This window comes from Cetorhinus maximus, chromosome 9, assembly GCF_964194155.1.
Source record: "Cetorhinus maximus chromosome 9, sCetMax3.hap1.1, whole genome shotgun sequence".
NCBI classification, from domain to species: Eukaryota; Metazoa; Chordata; class Chondrichthyes; order Lamniformes; family Cetorhinidae; genus Cetorhinus; species Cetorhinus maximus.
The window spans coordinates 19,644,973-19,668,830 of NC_135887.1; the positions used below are offsets into that span (position 1 = coordinate 19,644,973).

The 23,858-nt window shown below is 48.1% G+C and overlaps 1 protein-coding gene across 1 annotated transcript in view; it reads right to left on the bottom strand.

Annotated features, from left to right (window-relative positions):
* The window catches only part of ppm1e (protein phosphatase, Mg2+/Mn2+ dependent, 1E), a 147,684-nt gene extending 124,228 nt beyond the window's left edge, over positions 1-23,456 (bottom strand). Inside the window, exon 1 of the mRNA XM_078548204.1 lies at positions 23,228-23,456. Coding sequence (XP_078404330.1) covers positions 23,228-23,409 — 182 coding nt within the window. The 5' untranslated portion in view covers positions 23,410-23,456. The remainder of the gene's footprint in view (positions 1-23,227) is intronic.
* Between the last annotated feature and the right edge of the window lie 402 nt (positions 23,457-23,858).

Below are 23,858 nucleotides of genomic sequence, written 5' to 3' on the forward strand. Positions count from 1 at the left end.
CACTGTTGCCTCTCTACCAATTCCAGCCAGCCCCACCCCCACCGTCACCCAGCCACCACCTTAAATCTGAACCAAACCGCCCTCCACATCAACACGTTATCTGACCCCTAGCTGAGCTTCCGACGCCCGATAATCACCTCCACCGCCAGGACTGTGCAGAGCGAAGTCTCCTCCGCGTTTATTCTGGCCGATCGTAATCCCACAGCCGACGCCGCTTAAAAAACAAGTCACGATATCTGGCCCTTTAAGTAGGTTGCTGTTTGTGGGATCTTGCTGTGCGACAAATAAGTCCCCTACATGACGCCTCAAAATAAAAGTCCTCCGCTGACGGTAGGAAGCTTTGGGAAGCCCTGAGGTCAGGAAAGCCGCGATACGAATGGCAAGTCTTTCAATTGGCCAGCTTGGCTGTTGGCAGAACTTCTGTTCAGGCAATAACATAATGCACCGCAGCTGCATTAACCTGGCAAGGCTAGCAGCTAATTCTGTGGAAAAAAACACCCTTCTCATGGCTGTAATTAATCTTTACTCAGCCTGACACGTTCATTTAATTCTTTAGCTGAGAGTTTTATTCTTTCGCTGCAGGAGCGCAATGTGACAGAGGAGCTAAGGGGCACAGGCTGAACTTCCTCGAGGCTCTTCCCATGAAGACATCAGACCCCCCCCCAAGCCCTTTCTGAGCAGGTCAGGAACATTCGGGACAGAGGGGTAGACCATTCAGCCCCTCGAGCCTGCCCCGCTATTCAATTCCATCCTGGCTGATCTGCACCTCGACTCCGTTTATCAGCCCTGCTTTTCCTATCGTTAAATACTCACACCCAACAAAAATCTACCCAGGGGTTAGAGTTCCAGATTTCCACTACCTTTTGTGTGACAAGTGCATCCCGATATTGTTCCTGAATGGCCGCATTCTAATTTTAGGATTAATACACAACACAGAAACTGGCCTAATATAAAGAACAGAAAATGCTGGAAAAGCTCAGCAGGTCTGGCAGCATCTGTGAAGAGAGAAACAGAGTTAATATTTCAAGTCCATATGACTCTTCTCCAGAGCTGAAGGTGGTGGCTTTATTTCAGATTTCCCCAGCATCCGCAGTATTTTGTTTTTTATCTTACAGGAACTGGACTTTCAGCCCAACAAGTCCACACACGCCTTCACCAACCCTGCTTCATCTCATCCCATCCCATCATTACAAAGAGGAGGTCCTCACATTAGCTGATGGTACAGAGGTTAGGGGACACAGATTTAAGGTTTTGGGTTGAGAGATTCAGAGGGGATTGCGAGGAAGACCTATTTTTATATCGTGCCTGGGGTAATGACCTGAAGCTTGCTGTCCACAGGCTGGTGGAAGCGGAGACTTTCAATTAGATGGACGCTTGAGGGAAATAAACTTGCAAGGCTATAGGGATTTTTTTATTATTATTAATTTATGGGATTTGGGCATTGCTGGTTGGGCCAGCCTTTATTGCCCATCCCCAGTTGCCCTTGAGAAGGTGGTGGGGAGCTGCCTTCTTGAACCGCTGCAGTCCATGTGCTGTAGGTACACCCACAGTGCTGTTAGGAAGGGAGTTCCAGGATTTTGACCCAGCGACAGTGAAGGAACGGTGATATATTTCCAAATCAGGATGGTGAGTGACTTGGAGCTGAACTTCCAGGTGGTGGTGTTCCCATGTGTCTGCTGCCCTTGTCCTTCTAGATGGTAGAGGTCATGGGTTTGGAAGGTGCTGCCTAAGGAGCCTTGACGAGTTTCTGCAGTGCATCTTGTAGATGGTACACACTGCTGCTACTGTGCGTCAGTGGTGGAGGGAGTGAATGTTTGTGGATGTGGTGCCAATTAAGTGGGCTGCTTTGTCCTGGATGGTGTCAAGCTTCTTGAGTAATAGAGAAGGAGAATGGGACTGACTGGATTGCTCTATGGAGACAGCATGGATTTGATGGATAGAATAGCCTCCTTCTGGGCTATATGGATTCTATCATTCGATATCCTTTGAATCATGCTCCCTTGCTCTTTATTCCCCCAACCCACCAGTGCTAACAGTTTCTCTGTAGGTGCCACATCAGCAGAATTCACTGGTCTGGAAACTGAATTCGCCCAGCCGACAACTTAATCACTGATAACCCTTTCATTCCATTCAAAGGAGTTTGGGTAATCTAGGCAGATGTGTCTAAGGATCACAATCCTTTGTTTTTGGTGCTTTGAGAGGTGATTCTCTGAGCCTCTGTCCCCGTTACGAAGTCTTGCCCTTTGACAATGCAGCTCGCAGCAATGGATGGGTCGGACACTAGGCCCATTTGGGCCCAAGCTCCTGACCAACAGGCCTCCCAGCTGCAAGGAAAGGCTGGCAAAAGTTGCCTCAGATTCTAAGTGCCCGAGCGGTGGCCCAGTGGGGAGCAATTGTGCCTTCGAGTTTAAAAAGTTGAGAATTCAAATCTTGCTCCAGGACTTGAGTATAAAATCCAGGCTGGCACTTAGGATTACCAACCCTCCAGGATTGGCCTGGAGTCTCCAGGAATTGAAGATCAATCTCCAGGACACTGCTGTGTGCAACCCTGGAGAACAATCATCAAGACATTAAAAAAGATTGTTTTTTTTTTAAATTTTCTCTGAACATTTCTCTTTACCAGATATAAAAAATATTTGAAAATGGGGGGAAAAGGCTGTTTGGCTGACTGTGGAGCATCATCCAATCGGGTAATGAGTCTTTTGCTTTCCAGTTGGGGTAGGAAGGCAGTACATCACTAGGATGGATGTGTTGGTCGACTAATGGCTGGAGGTGGGGGGGGGGGGTGGGGGGGGGGGGGGGTGCAAGTCATGTGATGAAACCTCCAGGAATATAATTCATCACAGTTGGCAACTCTACAGATACTCTCAGTGCTGTACTCCAGAAATAGGAGCAGGAGTAGACCATTTGGCCCCTCGAGCCTGGCTCTGCTGTTCAATAAGCTGATCGTGACCTCCTGCCTGCTTCCATAACCCTCGACTCCTTCGTCAATCAAAAATCTTATGTAACTCAGCCTTGAATATATTCAATGACTCAGCCTCCACTCTTCTCTGGAGGAGAGAATTCTACAGTCTAACGACCTCTGAGGGGAAAAATTTCTCATCTCCGTCTGAAATGGGAGACACCTAAATTTTAAACTGTGTCCCCCAGTTCCAGACTCCCCCACAAAGGGAAACACCCTCTCTGCGTCCATCCCATCAAGTCCCCTCAGGATCCTGTATGTTTTAATAAGATCACCTCTCATTCTTCCGAACTATAGGCCCAACCTGCTCTACTGAGTGAGTGCTACACTATTGGAGGTGTGTCTTTCAGATGAACCATTAAAGCAAAGCCTCCCAGGTGAGTTAAAAATCAAATCCCACGGTAATTTTTCGAAGAAGAGCAGGGCAGTTATCTTGCGTCCTGGCCCATATATATATCCCTCGACAGCAACCATCTAAACAATCTGGCCACTCACTGCTCTCGTTGCTGTTTGTGAGGTCTTGCTATGGAACATTGGCTGCTGTGTTTCCTACATTACAACAGTGGCTGTGCTGCAGAAGTACTTCATTTGTTGTGCTAAGCTCTGGGAAATCCTGAGAGTGTGAAAGGAGCAGCGTAAAAGCAGCTTCATTCGTACCAAATGCTCTGTCCAAATGAAAAACCAAGAGTCTATTTGACAGCCCAGTAGAACACCAAATGGTTTTGCTGAAAGACTTTTGTTGTGAAAGATCCTGGAACAAAAGAATCCAAACAAATTTTGATGCATTTAATCACTGGAGGTCCCACAGATCCTGATTAATTGTCCACGTTTGACAAGCAGCCTTGGCACACCAAGAGTTATGGCCTTGAAACAGGCGATATGGCCAACTCAAGCCCAGAACAAAGCGGGTTCTCCTGCAAAGCAGGGGTCAGCTGTGGTTATTTACAGCACAACCCCTACAGCTGGAGCCATGGGCATCACAGTTAATGTGCTGCGGTTACCCAGGGAAGGGGCAGAGTTTGGCATCGTTTCTATAGCCTGTTTGTCTCTTCACCTGTTGCCAAGGTATCCAGGCAACTGTCTGCCTTTCAAAAAATATCAGTGGTTCACACTGACATTCTTCACATTGATCAACTCCTGGGGAAGTTGGCAGAAGTAACCAGGTTTAACAGCAAAAAAAAACACACCCACCCACTGAGCCCCCAACCCCAGACACACACACACACACACACACACACACACACACACACACACACACACAGACAGGGACACAGACAGAAAGGCACACAGACACAGGCACACAGGCACGTACAGACAAAGACACACGGATTATGATTATTCGGGCTGTGCCTTTACAGCCTCACTGGCAGAGTCCTGGGCATAGCTAATGTACCTGTGCAGTCCCTCGAGAACACAGCTACTCAAACAGAAGGAATAGACTGGGTGTTGAGTGGTTCCTCTTTGTCCAGAGACTAATGAGCCTCTGGAATATTCTGACCATTGCTGCAGTGGACACTGACTCTCTGTCGACCTTCAAAAGGAACCTGGACAGGTTCTCGGGTGGGGCACAGGTAGAAGGTAAGTGACTTTCTAGAGGACACTTGGTCTCCAGAACCAGATTTAATTCCCTGAGGGGGTTGGAAAGAAATTTTTCAGAGTTTTCTTTTCCCTCACTGGCCTTGAATTTTTCCTTTTTTTCATCTCTTCCCCCAGAGAATAACAGGGTTGTGAGAGCAGGGGTGGGAATGAAGGGGTGCGAGACAAAGGGTGTGGGCAAGGGATGAGGGGGCAAGTGGAGTGTTCAGTCATGATCCTCTGGGCATTGGGGGTGGGGCGGGAGGTGGATGCTGGCTCAATGGGCGTTTCCTGCACAGAGATTTCCCCAGGTTAAATAAATTAAAGAGGCGAAGAAACGTGGGGAGGTAGGGATGGTGAGGGGATCAACATGAAGTCATGAGATACAAAATGGGAGGTGGTGCCAGGCTGTAAGCAACCAGGGAGTGGGGGTCTAGCCCCAGGTTTGCGAAGGCACTTGGTCAACCCTTAGGCACTTTTGATCAGTCTATCAGCTGTTTAAAGGGCTGGAGTCATTGGGGACTATGCTCCAAAAGAACCAGGTTTCCCAGTAAATGGGGGAGGCAGAGTGTAACAATCTGACTGGCTTCATCAGGAGCCCATTGCACATGGGCCAAGAGAGTAGATCCTCAAATCGTTAAACCACTGGCAAAGTGGTCTACCGCAGTGTGCTACTGCAGCGTGTGTGTGTGCGCATCTGTAAAATGAGTCCAGGTGTTTATGCAAAAAAATGCACTGGGGTAATTTCAATCTGACTCGCCAAAGGGAAGTCTTCAGGATAAACTGGTAGGCTGGTTTTACATCCTGCACAATATTACTCCCCACAGAAGTTAGTGAGGGGGAGATGGGGCAAAGCAGTGTGACATTCAATCCTAGCAGACCCCCCGAAGGGCAATCAAAGTCAAAATTATCCTTTTTTTTTTAATGACTCTCAGACTTAGCAAGTCCCCCCAGTGGAGCCTTTCCCACTTTCAGACATCAGGTGGCAGCATCGAGCTGTAATTCAAACAAAGACTAGGAGAAAGAGACTTGCATTTAGGTAGCGCCTTTTACATCCCAAGGTGCTTTACAGCCAATGAAGAACATTAGAACAGTGATTAGATCTTCTAAAAGTCAAAACAATGTGGCAACCAATTTATGCACAGCAAGCTCCCACAAACAGCAATGAGATAAAGACAAGATAATCTCTTCTTAGTGGTGTTGTTTGAGGGATAAACATTGGCCCAGGACACAAGGGGGAGGGAGAATTCTCCTGCTCCTCTTCAAATAGTGCCATGAGATCTTTTACATCTACCCGAGGGGGTTGACAGGGGCTCAGGTTAATGTCATATCCAAAAGATAGTACCCCCCCCACCCACCCCAACAGAAAGAGCAGCACACCCTCAGTACTGCACTGTTAGTGTCAGCCTGGGCTCTTGTGCTCAGATCTCTGGAGTGGGACTCATACCTACAGTCTCCTGAATCAGGGGTAAGAACGCTGTCCACTGAGCTACAGTTGACAGAGAGACGGTGACAACCAGTTCTGGAGTCCTGAGCTTGGGCACTGCACACTATGGTCGATGGTCCTGGTCAACATTCCGGGACAGAGGATGCAAAGATGCCAAAACTGCGCAGCGGCAAAGTATTTATTGTGCTGCTGTGAAAGGTGGTCTTCATCGACAGTGCCAGTGTGGGCTGATTAGCCCCTGTACCAGCAGTAAGAGGGAGAGCCAGTGTATATGAATGGGAGGTGGGAGGGCTCTGACCAACTGAACCAGCGAGTGACATCACCCCAATCCCTCTCCTGTAATGGACAGTCTGCTCAGGGATTTCTCTTATGATGGGATAGAGCAGGGGAGGTAGAAACTGGCTCTCTCCAGTGGTTAAGGATTCTAATATTGAACGTAGCTTTAGGATTAAATGTTCGACATTTAGGACAGAGAGCAGGAGAAGCTCTTTTTTTTTTACATGGAGGGTTGTGATGCTGAGGAATTACGTAGTATTTACAGCACAGAAACAGGCCATTCTGCCCAACAGGTCGGTGCTGGTGTTTATGCTCCACACGAGCCTCCTCTCCCCCATTTTCATCTAACTTTATCACCATATCCTTCTATTCCTTTCTCCCTCATGTGTTTATCTAGTTTCCCTGTAAATACATCTATGCTTTTCACTCAACTACTCCCTGTGGTAGCAAGTTCTACATTCTCAACACACTCTGGGTAAAGAGGTTTCTCCTGAATTCCCTATTGGATTTATTAGTAGCTTTCTTGTATTTAATGCCCCTACAAGTGGTAACAGCTTCTCTACATCTACCCTATCAAACCCCTTCATCGTTTTAAAGGCCTCTGTTAGATCATCCCATCAGCCTTCTCGATCTCTCTTCCCTTCTGGCTCATGTACATGTGAACACGCTCATTATACAAAGCAGATATCATGGCTCATCCGCACCCTGAATGAGCTTGTATCTCACTTCAGGTGCACCCAGGTTCCTTTAAGCAAATTACAGTCTGTTGCTTAGGAACAGGTATTAATGCAAAATGTGCTGGATGAAAATAACCGAAAAATGCAAAATCTGATCAGAGGCCGGACCTGCAATGACAAAGGGGCTGAGGAAATCATACAGCCCCTCCTGACCGCGGCTAGTGAATCAACCGTCAGCAATCGGCTCTCCCTCTGTAACCATGGCAAACACCGAGTGCCAGCTCCTCCTCCATAAGCAAGAATCTCCTGCAGACATTTCCACACACCCCGACTGACAGGGCCTCGGTTTAACGTCTCATCCAAGAGGCAGCATCTCACACTTCTCAGGACGTCGTGAACGTCTTACAGCCAATGGAGCACTTTTCAAAGCGTAGTCACTGTTGCGATGTAGGGAACGCGGCAGCCGACGTATGCACAGCAAGATCCCACAAACAGCAACGCAATAATGACCAGATCATCTGTTTCCAGTGGTTAAGGGATAAATACCGGCCCCAGGACACACGCGTGAACTCCGTTCATCTTCAAAATGGTGCCATTTAATTCTTATATCTATCTGAGAGTTAACATCTTACCTGAAAGTCGGCACCCCGGACAGTGTAGCTCCCCCTCAGTGCTGCACTGGGAGTATCAGATTGGATCTGCTGCCCAAGTCTCTGGAGTAGGACTTGAGCCCACACAACCTTCTGACTCAGAGACAAGAGCTGAAACACAACACTTATTCCTGGTTGGAGCTAATCCGTCTAAAATTGAAAGCCATATTCAGAGAACAATCCAATGCACCCTACACAAATGAAACACTCTCTCATTCCTGGGACTAAAGTGCTGGAGACAGACTAATCTGTCTGGGGTTACCTGTTCCACTGAACCCAGACTAACACTGCATGATTGGACATTTATCTGCAACCAGTTGAGTGTCAGATCACATTGTGCGAGTTGCTGGGAGTGAGCAACTCTGAACTATATGCGGTTACAAAGGGGGTGGAATCTGGTCTAGCCACGACAGCCTTCACAGTCGAATAGCCTGTCTGTGAGGAATGGTTGCTTGGGTAAGGTAATGAAGGGGGAACCCTCGCTCCCACTCGACCTGCCCATCAGGACGCTTATCTCAGCAAGAGTCAGTCCCAACAGGAGAGGAGATGGGGAAGTAGGGTGGATGAAGAGGCAGTACTGGGGGAGCGGGGTTGGGTGGTGGGTGAGAGGGTCACTTCCCACCAATCTGACATTACTCAGTGTCCGGGGTCCACCAGACTCATGTCAAGCTGAGGAAGCCACAGCTAAGAATGTGAGGATAGTTTCAGTTCACCTCCCTCTTAGAAATATCTCTCGCACGTGGTAAATATACTCGAGTGTAGTGATTACATAAGAAATAGGAGCAGGTGGAAGCCGTTCGGTCTCCTGACCCTGTTCTGCCATTCGTGGCTGACCTTCTATCTCAATTACACCTTCCCGCACTATCCCCCATATCCCTTAACTCCCTTAGTACCAAAAACATCTATCAATGGCAATCTTGAATATACTCAACGACTGAGCACCCACCGCCCTCTGGGGAAGAGAATTTCAAAGATTCACGACCCTCTGAGTGAAGAAATTTCTCCTCATCTCAGTCCAAAATGGCTGACTCCTTATCCTGAGGCTGTGACCCCGTGCATTAGATTCCCCAGCCAGGGGAAAACATTTCCTCATCATCTACCCTGTCCAGCCCTTTAAGTATTTTATGTTTCAATTAGATCTAAAGTCCAGGGACTATAGATCTAGTCTACTCAATATCTCCTCACAGGACAATCCCACCATCCAGGAAGCAGTCTACTGACCCTCCGCTGCGCTCCCTCTAGGGCAAGTGCGTCCTTCCTTAGGTAAGGAGACCAAAACCCCACACACAGTACTCCAGGTGAGGCCTTGCCAATGCCCTGTATAATTTTAGTAAGAGTTTGTTACTCTTATCCTCCAATCGCTTTGTAGGTAAAGCTAACATACCATTTTCCTTCATAATTGCTTGTTGTGATCTACACGTTAAGAGTGGAAAACTCAGCACCCAACTTGGACGTAGCATGCTCCCATCACAGCTACAATGAATGGCCAGTTAATCAGTTTTTGGGTGGTGTTGGGGGGAGTGGGGAGGCGGGAGGAATGGTGACCTTGTCTCTTCAAAGAGGTGCTGTGGGACTCCCTATCGGAGAGGCTGTTTCTCAGTGTCTCTCACTGCATCGTTTTTCCATTTGCCCCTGATTCTCCTTTGTTCTTTTGTGACTGTAACACCATCTGTTCCTTTCACACTTCTTGATGCTAAAGCTGTCTCTCTGGCTGCTTTCCATCCTCAGTGGACTCGGTCTTGAGTCAGTCTCTCTCACACACACACACCCGTTCCCGCTCTCTGATCATCCCAGCCTCACACTTATAAAATCACAGAAACTTACAGCACAGAAGGAGGCCATTCGGCCCATCTTGCCTGTGCTGACTCTTTGAAAGAGCTGTCCACTTGGTCCCATTCCCCCTGCTCTTTCCCCATGGCCCTGCAAATGTTTTCCTTTTCAAGCCTTAGAAGGATATAATGAATCCGCTTCCCCCACCCTTTCAGCCAACACATTCCAGGTCACAATAACTCGCTGTGTAAAAAAAACTCCCAAGTCCCCTCTGCTTCTTTTGCCAGTCATCTTAAATCTGTGTTCTCTGGTTAATGACCCTCCTGCCAGTGGAAACAGTTTCTCCCTATCTACTCTCAAAACCCCTCATCATTTTGAACACCTCAGTTAAGTCTCCCCTTAACCTTCTCTGCTTTTAGGGGAACAATCCGAGATTCTCCCAGTCACACCACATAACTGGTATCGTTCAAAGTAAACCCCCCTCTGCACCTTCCCCTGGGCCTTGACGTCTTTCTTAAAGAGTGGGGCCCAGAATTGGACACAATTGCCTGTGGCTCTTCCATGACACAATGTGGCTTTAAGCACTGGTCTCCCAGCCACGACCATATTTGGTAAAGTTGGCCTTAGCATCTTCTGAGCTTTGGAAGGGTTCCTGCTCCTGACCGCTACCCAGTGATGCCTGGGCAAAGGTGCGGAGGATAATCTTGGATGGGACCGGGGTCAGTTGTGACGCACTCCGTGCCTGCCAACGCCCACCATCTTTAAGGCCAATGAAGAACAAGGCTCGACTCTACTTCTAGGCCTCAACATGAGGAAGAGAAAACCTTTTGCTCTTTCTCAAGCTGTCTTCAAATCCTCCCGGCAGTGACTAAGAATTTGTGGCATCTGTCAGAGTTAGGAACTTGGGACAACAGCAGCGGAGCAGAGAGCCAAGGAGGACAGGCAGGTAGAATGAGTGCAGATCCTTGATCAGATTGGATGGCGGAGTAAGCGCGAGGGCCTGTTCTTATCAGAGGCTATGAAAGTGACCTTGAGACTTTGAACTTTCCAATGCTCCAAAGCAGGGGAACATGCTCCTACAGAAGATGGGGTTGATTCCATCCAGAGTCTATAGAGAGGACTTTGGATAAGAAAAAGCGCCTAGGAATGGACCCAGGGATGAGGGATTTTAGCTACAAGGTTACATGGGGAATCTGGGGTTGTTCTCCTTGGAGTGAGGAAATTGAAAGGAGATCTGATGAAGTACAAGATAATGGCAGGTTTAGAAAAGATAGACAAAGAAAAGCTGTTCTGTCCCCACCAGCTAATGGTACATAGACTTGGGGACACTGATTTAAGATTTTGGGCAAGAGATGCAGGAAGGATGTGAGGAAGATCTTTTTCACACCGCAAGTGGTAATGAGCTGGAACTCGCTGCCTACGAAAGTGGAGGAGGTGGAGACGATTAATGATTTTGAAAGGAAATTTGACGGACACTTGAGGGAAATAAACTTGCAGGGCCATGGAGGTTGAGCGGGAGAAATGGGACTGGCTGGATTGCTCTAAAAAGAGTCACCACGGACTCGATGGGCCAAATGGCCGCCTCCTGTGCCGTAATGAATCCGACTGTTGAACGGGGGATCAACTCCGCAAGCCTCAGACACACGGTAACTCTCCTGTGGAAAGCCACTATTCCAAATCAAGGTAGCTGTCCCTCATTTGCAACAAAGCAAAGTCTTCCTCCTCTTCCCTATATCCCTTCCTCTCCTGATCTTCTCCTGCAGGTGCAGTGTTGCCAACTCTGGTCAGGCATATTCCAGGAGGTTTCACCACATGACCTCCCACCATTGGTTAGCTGGTATACCCCTCCTTGTGGCTCACCGCCACCCCCACCCCCACCCCCACCCCACACATACAAACCAATCGGAAACCTGGCGGAGTCTTCATTACCCAATTGGATAAATTTTAACTGACAATCAAATTTATTTTGCCACCTCCAATAATTTTAGATCTTGTATGCAAATGTGTTCAAAGGAAACGAAAATAGACACACTTTTTTTTAATAAAAAAGCCCCTGTGATTTTCCTCCTGGGTTTGGGCAATGTTCTGGAGATTAATCTCCAATTCATGAAGACTCCAGGACAACCCTGGCAAGTTGGCAACACTAGGTGGATGCCTTGCACTTCCAGCCTCCACTTTAAACATTTATTTTTCTATTACGGGGTCTGTTTTACACAACGAGTGGTCAGGATTTGCAATGCATTGTCTGATAGGATGGTGGAAACAGATTCAACTGTTGCCTTCCACAGGGAATTGGAGAAACCCTTGAAGATGAAAATATTGCGGGGTTTTGAGGAACGATCAGGGATGTGGGACTAACCCCATCCACTGCTCGTTAGAAGAGGCCGTACAGACACGATGGGCCTTCCTATTCTCTGATTTTAGAAAGTTGTTTGATTGGCTGAGGCAGAAGGTCATTGTGATGAAACCCCCACAAGCACAACCCCTCCCGCCCCCCCAAGCAGAGTTGGAAATCCCAGGCCCGAGGCCTTGCGGGAGTTAGGAAGAACCCTTCTCAGCTCTGAGCCAACAGGTCATGGGTTCAAGTCCCACTCCAAACATTTGAGGGCATAATACTCACACCCAGTGCAGCACTGAAGGAGTGCTGCGCGGCTGGAAGTGCTGTCATTTGATGAAACTTTAAACCAAGGCCCCGTCTGCCCTCACAGGTGAACGTAAAGATCCCACAGACACTATTTCAGAGGAGACAGCAGGGAGTTCTCCCCGGTGTCCTGCCCAATACAGTCCCAAAATAGATGACCTAGTAATTTATGTTAGTGCTGATGTGGGATCTTGCTGTGCACAAATTGGCCACCATTGAATCTCTAATGCAGGAATTTCTACATTGCAACTGTGACTATGCTTTAAAAATTCTTCATACTACTAATCCAAGCTTTCCCTCGGAGGGTGGGGACTGTGCAGATTATTGCCTATTATCTATCCCAGATAATCTTAAAAGCGTGAGATAAGTCTAACAATAGATAGAACATCCCTCTGACCTCACCCTAGCAATGGTTGCAGGTTTGTGAACCAACTTGCAATAATTTCATTGATTGCCAGAGTTAGAGTTGCACATTCTTTCATGGGATGTGGGCATCATTGGCAAGACTGGCATTTGTTACCCATTCCTCATTGCCCTTGCTAGGCCACTTCGGGGCAGTTAAGAGTCAACCACATTGCCGTGTGGGTCTGGAGTCACATGTAGGCCAGACTGAGTCAGGATGACACATATCCTTCTCTAAAGGGGCATTAGTGAACCAGATGGGTTTTTGCAACTGGTCACTATTGCTGAGACTAGCTTTATATTCCAGGTTTATTTATTAATATAAGTCAAATTCCACCAGCTGCCAGAGTGGGATTTGAACCCATGTTCCCAGGAATGAGCCTGGGTCTCTGGATTACTAGCCTAGTGGCATTTGCCACAATCTGCCACCATCCCCCCCATCGCCTTCAACATAGGAAGCTGCCCAAGGTGCTTCACAGGAACGGTCAAACAAAACTAGACTCCAAGCCACATAGAGAGAGATTAGGCAGGGTGGCAATAAACTTGGTAGGATTTAAGGAGGGTCTTAAAGGAGGAGAGAGAGGCAGAGAGGTTTAGGAAGGGAATTCCAGAGCTTAGGGTTTAGGCAGTTAAAGGTCCAGTGGGAAAAGAGGTGGGGGATGCACAAGAGACCAGAATTAACAGGGTGCAGAGATCTCGGTGAGTTTACGGATGGAAGTGGTTACAGAGTTCATGGAGAGATTGGGAGAAAAAGAAGGATGATGTGTTGCCGGAGTGGGAGCCAATGTAGGTCGGCGAGTGCAGGGGTTAAGGCCGAATGAGATTTGGTGCGGGTTAGGGTCTGAGCAACCGTGTTTTGGATAAATTCAGGTTTAACAGGAGGACGGGAGAAGGGGGGGTGCAGTTAGGAAAGCATCGGAATAATCAAGTCTGGAGGTAACAAAGGCACTGATGAGGGTTTCAGCAGCAGATGGACTGAGGCAGGAAGGGAGACGGGTGACATAATGGAGGTGGAAGCAGGAGGTCTTGGTGATGGGGGGGGGATGTGGGAACAGAAGCTCGGGTTAGGGTCAAATAGAAACCAAGGTTGCAAACAGTCTGCACCAGGGATGGGGATTGAATCAGTGACTAGGAAAAGGAGTTTGTGGTGAGGACCAAAAGACAATCTTCCTAATAGTTAATTGCAGGAAATTTATTTTCATCCAGGATTGCATGACTTACACCACCACCTGGACGTTCCCCTCCAAGTCACTCACCATCCTGATTTGGAAATATATCACCGTTCCTTCACTGCCGCTGGGTCAAAATCCTGGAACTCCCTTCCTAACAGCAGTGTGGGTGTACCTACACCACATGGACTGCAGCGGTTCAAGAAGGCAGCTCACCACCACCTTCTCAAGGAGCAATTAGGGATGGGCAATAAATGCTGGTCTACCCAGTGACACCCACATCCTGTAGATGAATAAAAATAAACAAGCAACATGACTAGTCAGGTGCTGTGGAGGAGTTGAGAGAGGTGGTGGCGAGGTGGGGCCCTCCTCTCAGCTCCCCCCCAAGCATCCCTTTAACTGTTTAAATGACTGAAAACAATTTTCTTTCCAAATTGCAGATTTACTTGGACAAGCCCCACCCAAATATTCTCCTCACACTCCCATATCGCTCTGTCTCGAGCCTCTGCATTGTAGTCAGGCAGCAGGGGTGGACAAACAACGCAGCCTCAGTGACCTCTACCCAGAAAGGTCAACCTCAGGTGGATTCATCTCATTGGACTGCAGGTCACAAAACGTGAAGGCAAGGTCAAGACCCACACGGTGCCTACTAATTCCAGCAAGGGTTTCGCAATGGAGGTTAAACCAACTGTCAGGAGCCCAGTTGGGGGAGAGGCTCACACATACCATTCTGGATAATTCCAGTTCCCTCAGTATCGATGGCTTGTCGCTAAGCCAGGAGATTTGTGGGTCCGACCTCCAGCCCAGGCTCCCAGCTCAGTGCGATGCTGGGGCAGTGCTGAGGGAGCGCTGCACTGTCAGAGGTGCAGCTCCCACAGGGGAATGTCTGCCCTCTCAGGTGGACGTAAAAGATCCCACAACACTATTTTGAAGGAGAGCTGGGGGATCGTTCTCCCGGTGTCCCGATCAATATTCTTCCTTCAACCAGCAGTGCTAGCGCAAATGGAACAGGTGAACACCAATCAGCTATTCAACCCTGCAGACACCACATCTGGGGCTGATTCCTTTACAAGTGTCAGCAAGCACTCTCCATGGTTCTTAGCCAACAGGTTGTGGGTTCAAGCCCCACTTCAGACGCTTGAACACATAATCCCAGCTGACACACCCAGTGCAGTACTGAGGAAGAATTGCATTGTCAGAGGTGCAGGCTCCCAGATGAAACCTTAAACCAAGGCCCCATCTACCCTCTTAGGTGGATGTATAGATCTCAAAGCCATTACTTTGGAGAAGAAAAGACCTCCCCAGTATCAGGGCCAATATTTATTCCTCCTGGTCAAGCAACGTCTTGATTTTAAAATTCTCATCCGTGTTTTCAAATCCCTCCCCGGCCTCAGCCCTTCCCTATCTCTGTAATCTCAAGTTCCACAATCCTCAGATATCCACGCACCTCAAATTCTGGCCTCTTGTGCATCCCCAATTATAACTGCTGTAGCATGGGTGGCTGTGCCTCCAGTTGCCTAGGCCCCAAGCTCTGGACTACACTCCCTGCCTCTCTACCTCGCTTTGCTCCTTCAAAACACTTCTTAAAACCTTCCTGTTTGACCAAGCTTTTGGTCACCTGACCGAATATCACCTTTGTGCCTCGGTGTCATACTTTGTTTTGTAATGCTCCAGTGAAGGACCTTGGGACATATTATTATGTTAAAGGCGGGCTATATAAATGTAAGTTGTTGTTGTTCAACAACAGATGATCTGGGAATTTATATTATTGCTGGAAGTTTGCTGTGCACAAGTTAGCTGTATGGCTTCCTACATTACAAGAGTGACACCACCTCACTGTAATACTTAATTGGCAGTAAACCACTTTGGGATGTACTGAGGCTGTAAAGCTATAAACACACAGGCCTGCAGACACCTCATTTTTTTTATTCATTCATGTGATGCGGGTGCTGCTGGCTAGGCCAGCATTTATTGCCCATCCCTAATTGCCCTTGTTTAGAGGGCATTTAAGCATCAACCACATTGCTGTGGGTCTGGAGTCACACATAGGCCAGGCCACTTAAGGACAGCAGATTTCCTTCCCTAAAGGGCATTAGTGAACCAGATGGGTTTTTACAGCAACGATCATCATCAGACTTCAAATTTCACCATCTGCTGTGGTGGGATTTGAACCTGGAACCCCCAGAGCATTACCCTGGTGTCTCTAGATTACTAGCCCAGCAGCAGCAGTACTGCTACACCATCACCTTCCCTATGATCCCAGGCTGATTCCTTTACAGGTGTCAGCAAGGTTTGTTTGGATAATTTGTTTGGGTAATGACTAGAGTGGGGTTCCTGGCTCATCTCACAACCAATGAAGGGTCATCATCTGCCAGTTTGTGACAACAAGCTCTCACAAACAGCAGCGAGAGAATGACCAGGTAATTTGTTTTGCTGATGTTGCCAGGACACTGGGGAGAACCCCCCTTATCCTTCTTCGAAATAGTGCCACTGGATCTTTTACGCCTACCTGATGGGGCAGACAGAGCCTCGATTTTATGTCTCATGTGAAAGACAGCACCTCCAACAGTGCAGCACTCCCTCGGTTTTGCACTGGGATCATCTTCACGGAATAATATGACTTGAAATCAGAGAGGAAAGTGCTACCACCGATCCACAGCTGATTCCTGTAATTGACTTTTAATACTCAGGGCTAAGATGCATCTTATGTATAATACACACACTAGCTACTCTGCGGGTAGAACGTTAAAATAATACATTCAGCTTCTGACCCTGACAAAAAATTCAACCTACAAGCTGGAAAATCTCATCCAAGTACTTAGTTGAGAGACAGCACAGTGGGGTTGGGGGAACATTGCATCTCAGCTACGATGGGACTTTAGAAGGCCAGCTGGGTCAGTCCCTCATCACAGACATTCACCTCCTGCTGGACAATCACAGAGCCACATTGCCAGTCAGTGCCCTTAGTCTGGCTCAGCCTCACACTGCCCTCTAGCACAAACAGCAGGAAGTGCAGCATGATACTGGATGAGACGCTACGAGACATATGGGGAGGGTGGGATGTTCCAAAGGAGGATATACACCGAATTAAAATGAAATTTGTTATTTGAAAAAAGAACATGCTGACTGATAGCTGCACTAATCTATCTGAAAGAATATCACAGTCCAAATTCACAGAATCCCATCCGAAACCAACAAGTGAAGATTAGTCACGGCACTGATAAGAACTGATTACCTGACTGAGTGAACAAGGCAGTGTGTACATGAAGGGGACTTATATGATTAGATAGAATTTACAGCATAGAGACAGGCCATTCAGTATATCTGGTGTGTAGCAGTGTTTATGCTCCACATGAACGTCCTCATTGTCTCAAGCTATCAGCAACTCCTATTCTTTTCTCTGTCCTGAGTTTATCCAACTTCTCCTTAAATCCATCTGTACTATTGGCCTCAACTACTCCTTATACATTCTAACCTCTCCCTGGGCAAAGAGGTTTCTCCTGAATATGCTACAGTGTTATATTTATTGATGACCATCTTATAATTATGATGCCTGGCTTTGGTCACCCCACAAGTGGAAAGATCATTTTAAAAATTCATTTACGGGATGTGGGTGTCGCTGGCTAGGCCAGCATTTATTGCCTGTCCCTAATTGCCCTTGAGAAGGTGGTGATGAGCTGCCTTCTTGAGCCGCTGAAGTCCCTGTGGCGTAGATACACCCACAGTGCTGTTAGGGAGGGAGTTCCAGGATTTTGATCCAGCGACAGTGAAGGAACGGCGATATATTTCCAAGTCAGGATGGTGAGTGGCTTGGAGGGGAACTTCCAGGTGGTGGTGTTCCCATCTATCTGCTGTCCTTGTCCTTCTAGATGGTAGCGGTCGTGGGTTTGGAAGGCACTGCCTAAGGAGCCTTGGTGAGTTCCTGCAGTGCATCTTGTAGATGGCACACACTGCTGCTACTGTGTGTCGGTGGTGGAGGGAGTGAATGTTTGTGGATGGGGTGCCAAACAAGGGCTGCTTGTCCTGGACAGTGTCAAGCTTCTTGAGTGTTGTGGGAGCTGCAGTTATCCAGGTACGTGGGGAATATTCCATCACACTCCTGACTTGTGACTTGTAGATGGTGGACAGGCTTTGGGGAGTCGGGAGGTGAGTTACTCATTGCAGGATTCCTCTGACCTGTTGTTGTAGCCACAGTATTTATATGGCTAGTCCAGTTCAGTTTCTGGTCAATGGTAACCCCCAGGATGTTGATAGTGGGGGGTTCAGCAATGGTAATGCCATTGAATGTTGAGGGGTGATGGTTAGTTTCTTGTGTGGCGCAAATGTTACTTGCCACTTGTAAGCCCAAGCCTAGATATTGTCCAGGTCTTGCTACATTTGGACATGGACTGCTTCAGTATCTGAGGAGTCGCAAATGGTGTTGAACATTGTGCAATCATCAGCGAACATCCCCACTTCTGAATTTATGATGGAAGGAAGGTCATTGATCAAGTAGCTGAGGATGGTTGGACCGAGGACACTACCCTGAGGAACTCCTGCAATGATGTCCTGGAACTGAGGTGATTGATCTCCCACAGTATGACTCCAACCAGCAGAGAGATTTCCTCTTGATTCCCATTGACTCCAGTTTTGCTAGGGCTCCTTGATGCCTCCACATCTCTCCTTACAAGCCCCTATATAATTTTAAAGTACTCAACCAGCACACCCGTCAACCTTCTCTTTCCTAGAGAAAATAGCCCCAGCCTGTTTAATCTTTCCTGATACGCATAACTTCTCAGTTTTAGTATGATCCTAGTAAATCATTTTTGCACCTTCTCCAGAGCTCATATGTCCTGTTTATAATATGGAGACCAGAGCTGTACCCTGTGTGAAACAGTGCAGTGCTGCACCAGGACACATTACACAAGAGCCAGACAAACATATGAACTAGGAGCAGGAGTAAGCCATTCGGCCCTTTGAGCCTCCTCTGCCATTCAATAAGATCATGGCTGATCTGATTGTGGTCTCAACTCCACATTCCTTTCTACTCCCTACACCCTTAGATTCTTGATTGACAAGAGAGTCAATCAAGTTCAGCCTTAAAAACATTCTATGACCCAGCCTCCACCACTCTCTGGGGAAGAGAGTTCCACAGACTTACAGCCACCCCCCACCCCCACCACCGCCCCCCCACCCCCCACCGCCCCCCCACCCCCACCCACCCCCCCACCCCCACCCACCCCCCCACCCACCCCACCCACCCCCCCACCCACCCCCCCACCCACCCCCCCACATCCCAACCCCAACCCCCCACCCCCCCACATCCCCCCACCACACCGACCAACGCCCAACACCCCCACCTCCCCCCCCCCACCCCCCACCCCACCCCACCCCACTGAGAGAAGAAATTTCCCCTCTTAAATGGGAGACTTGTTATTTTTAAACTGTGTCCCCTGGCCTTGCAGGTGACAGCATTTCAGGTGCAGATCCAGGGACCTTTTAAACAGGTTGAGTATTTTAATTGAGCATTATCTTTTCATTGCACGTTTCAGGCTTATTTCTGTTTTTTGTTTTTGCTTTCGGGTGCCAGCTGTTCATCATCCTGCCATTCACACCTCCTCTGGACACATCTGTTGTTTCTTTACTTGTCCGATTATCGCTCCCTTTGGTTCTGCACCACCCATTCTTTTGCCATTTAACCTCTCCTGTCTCCCACCCAATCGCAGACCTTTCCCTTTGCTCCTTTGTATCCTCCCCCCAGTAGATTGTGCGGAACCTATTACACATGTAACTTTTCCCAGTTCCAATGAAAGGGCATTGACCTGAAGTGTCCACTGGGTTTCTCTCTCTCAACAGATGCTGCCTGACCTGCTGAGTATTTTTTGGGAATCAAAGGTTATCGGGGGTAAACGGGAAGGTAGAACTCGAAAACACAAACAGATCAGCCATGATCTTATTGAATGGCGGAGCAGACTCGAGGGGCCGAATGGCCTACTCCCGCTCCTATTTCGATTGTTCGTACATTCGTATTTGCAGCATTTTCAGTTTCTTTTGTTCCAAAAACAAGCAGCCTGTTGGATTTTTGTTCAGTATGAACTGGGAGTCCTTTCCCTGACAGCACTTTGACAACATGTGACCTGATGTTTTAATACCAGAACAATACAAAACTGGCTCCCCACCAGCATGCTGTGCACCCTGAGGACAGTGTCATAGAGTTACCACAACACAAAAGCAAAATACTGTGGATGCTGGAAATACTCAACAGGTCTGGCAGCATCTATGGAGAGAGAAACAAGTGTTAATGTTTCCAGTCTGTGACCTTTGATGAAACATTACCTCTGTTTTTCTCTCCACAGCTGCTGCCTGGCCTGCTGAGTATTTCCAGCATTTTCTGTTTCGATATCATTCTGTTAAGGGAGTCAAGGGTTATGAGGGACACGCAGGAAAGTGGACTTAAGGGGGAGACGATGGCATAGTGCTAAGGCCACTAGACTAGTAATCCAGAGGACACAGCAGCTGGTGGAATTTAAATTCAATTAACCAAAGAATCTGGAATTAGAAGCTAGTCTCAGTAATAGTGACTATGAAACCATTGTCAATTGTTGTAAAAACCCACCTAGTTCAGTAATGTCCTTTAGGGAAGGAAATCTGCCGTCCTTACTTGGCCTACATGTGACTCCAGACCCACAGTAATGTGGTTGACTCTTAACTGCCCTCTGAAATGGCCTAGCAAGCCACTAGGGCAATAAGGGATGGGCAACAAATGCTGGCCTTGCCAGTGATGCCCACATTCCATGAAAGAATAAATTAGTTAAAGCCATAATTAGACCAGCCATGATCTTACTAAATGGTGCAGCAGGCTTGATGGGCCAAATGGCCAACTTCTGCTCCTAGTTCTTATATTCTTATGATCGTTATACTCCCAAAGTAAGAAAACAGGACATCCCAGATCTCCATGGCTACCATCAATGCAACATTCAGTTACAGGGGAGATGTTGGTGTAGTGGTAGTGTCACTGGACCAGTAATCCAGAGGCCTAGCTTAATACACAGGTTCATAATCCCACCATGACAGCTGGTGGAATTTAAATTCAATTAACAAAATCTGGAATTGAAAGCTAATTCAGTAATGGTGACCATGAAAATATCACTGATTGTTGCAAAAACCCATCCGGTTCACACTTCAGGAAAGGAAATCTGCTGTCCTTACCCAGTCTGGCCTACATGTGACTCCAGACCCACAGTGGTGTGGTTGACTCTTAGCTGCCCTCTGAAATGGCCTAGCCACTCAGTTCAATGGCAATAGGGATGGGCAACAAATGCTGGACCTTGAAAGAAAAAAAAAGTCTCTCCAACTCAAGAGGCTACTCAGCTCAGGATGACATTCCCAGGATTCGATTCACTTTTTTTTTTATAAGTACAGAGTGATATATGATTCCCATATGGGAGAATGACAGTACGCTCCATGTCACTCCGCAGGTAAAACAGGTGTTAGGAGCTATGTTTGGAACGGAGGCAGAATGGAGAGATAGAAATGGGGCGAGAGGGGGCAGGAATAAATATCAGTCGAGACTGGGTCGAACACGGTGTCCTAAATTCCGACGCTGTATCTATCCGCCCTGGTTCTGCTGCTTATATTAATCAGCATCATTCTCACCCACACTGTTGCCAAGGTGAAACCAACATGGTCTTAAATCTCCCCTCACCTTCAGAATAATTTCTACTCCTGACACTTCAAACTTTTTTGTGTGCCTTCAAAAAAAAAATGATTCAACAATTTGAATGAAACAAAACAGGAACCCGCAAAGTGGGGGTGGGTGGGGGGGAGGAGAAGGGGGTTTGGAGCTGAAAATTCGAATGATCAGATCATTTGAATGAAGCAATTTGAAGAGTCGAGGAGTGAAACTGTGTTATTTTTTAAAAATTAAATGCAAAAAACGGTAACTGAATTTTCATTTTAAAAGCAGCAAGAAATAAAATATAATGCTGGGGGGAGGGGGAGGGTTGGGTGGGGGGTTCTTTTTGTTAAAAAGGGTAAATGAAATCCGCTCTCCGTGTTTCAGTCCCCCCCAGATTGAGGGACAGGTCTGAGATGAATGACTGGAGGTGGCTCGGGGGCGCGCAGGGAGCAGGTGGGTGGGGAGCGCGCCTGTCAGTTTCCCAGGACACAAGATCTACCCTTAACCCGGGGGGGGGGGTTAATCATCTGCACCCCCTCCCTTTTGGGAGACAGGTACCGGGAGAAGTGCTTCTCTCCCGGACGGGAAAGCTACAATGTTCAGGTAACCCGATCCGGTGACCTGGTAAAACCAGTGCGATCTGATTTTGGCTCCTGCACAGGCGATCCTTGGGCAAAGGGCACGGGTGCAGAACCGATTGGGCTGCAGAGAGAGAGAGAGAGAGAGAGAAACAAAAAACAAAAACCGCTTATTAATTCCGCTCCGTGCTTTTATCGCAAAGGGGAATTTTCCCACTAAACCCGACCGGAGGGCAGACCTCAGACACTGTGTGTCAAGCGTTGTGCCGGGAACACGGGAAACTCCAATTCAGAGCCGAAATTGAACAGTTTAAACCTCTACATCAAAAAGAGAGAAAACACTCCAAGCCTTAAACACACACACAAAAAAAAAGGGGGTGGGGGGGAGGGGGCATCACCAAACCCAACACTATCCACTCCCCCAACCGCTGGTTCATTTTGGGTTTTAAAGAAACAAATTTCAGCAATCTTTTACAGAGCGACACATTCACTCCAAGGTGACACTATAACTGCCCCCCACCCCCCGGACACATGCAGGGCAAAACTACCAGAAGACAATCGCTTTTTCAAACCAAAAAAAAGAAAATCCTACGATCCAACTTTAATAGTAACCTGTAACTTTTCCTGCATTCTCAAATCGTTGCTTTTATAGACTGGGTATTAATAAGTAGCCCGGGGTTCCTGTTAAACTCAGGGACTTCGTGTGCTAACAGCTAAAAGCAGATTAACCGGTCATTCCCCTACCCCCCTAGCCCGGGTCAGCCCTGATCCCTTTCGATTTAACACTCAAGATAAGCTAGGGTAAATACAGACATTGTACTGTGCCCTTTTTTCTTCGCTTGGTTATTTTTTTCCCCCTTTGCATTTCGCACATGGGAGTTCCAGATTGTACATTTTACAACCGTCTCCATCTCCAATCCCTTTAATCTCTTCTCTCCCTTTTTACAGCGTTACTCCGGCGGGTTTTCAATGTCAAACTCCCCATTTCCCCGCACGACATCTAATCCAAAGGAAGACTTATTTCTCACACTGTACGTTACAGTGAATGCTTTTATTTATTTAAAAAACCCATTTAGGTTAATCTAACAAATGCTCTTTTCTCTCCAAACTGCATCTGACTCTAATACAATCGCCAGTTCGTTCTCTGTATCAATTTAATGCTCTCAGCCATTCTCTAACCCCCCTCCCCCGGCTTCCAAAAGGAATAAAGGCTTCATATTGTCACCTTCAGCCCAATTTCACTTATAGTCTCAGATTTAAGTACTTTGAACATTGCAAACGGGGCTGCTCTCTCTCTCTCTCTCTCTACCCCCCCAGTTTGTTTGCATGTTTTGGTATTTTGTGTCGCTCACATTTTGGATTTAATGCACCGGGGGGGGGAGGAGTATTGGTTGAATTAAGTCTAATAAGGTCGGTACTTAACTATCTGCAGAGATGCTGGAGGCAGAGGTCCAGGCACTCGCCCTCCACCTCCTCCTCGGTGATGTGGTTGGAGACGGGCCGGAGGGGCAGCGGGTCCTCCTCGCCGAAGGGACCCCGGAATTCCCGCAGCAGCAGCTCCAGGAACCTCCGGAAAGCTTTCTCCTCGCTGGCCGAAGCTGCCATCCCTTCGCATTCCCGGAGCCCGAGCGAATCCGCAGCACGGTCCAGGGTAGGAGGGGAGAAGCGCAGCGCCCCCTGCTTCCACCAGGGGGAGGGAGGGAGGCGTGCGCGCCCCCCCCCCCGGGCGGCCGGCGTGCGCGCCACCCCCCCTACCCCCACCCCGGCCAAGGGGAGCGCGCGACCCATCCCTCCACAGACAATGGGCGTGCGTCACTCCTCCCGAACTCCCCGCGTGCACGCGCCCCCGCCTCCCCAACAGGCGCGCGCACACACCTTATCCGTTAGGGATATGCGCGCCCACGACGCCGTGCATGGACATGCGCGTGCACGATGCTCTTTGTGGGTATGCGCGTGCACGATGCCCATTAGGGTGTGTGTGTGTGTGTGTTCGTGCCATCCTTTGGAGGAGGATGAGGAGGGGGAGGAAAGGGGGTTCTCCCCAAAGTAGGCCA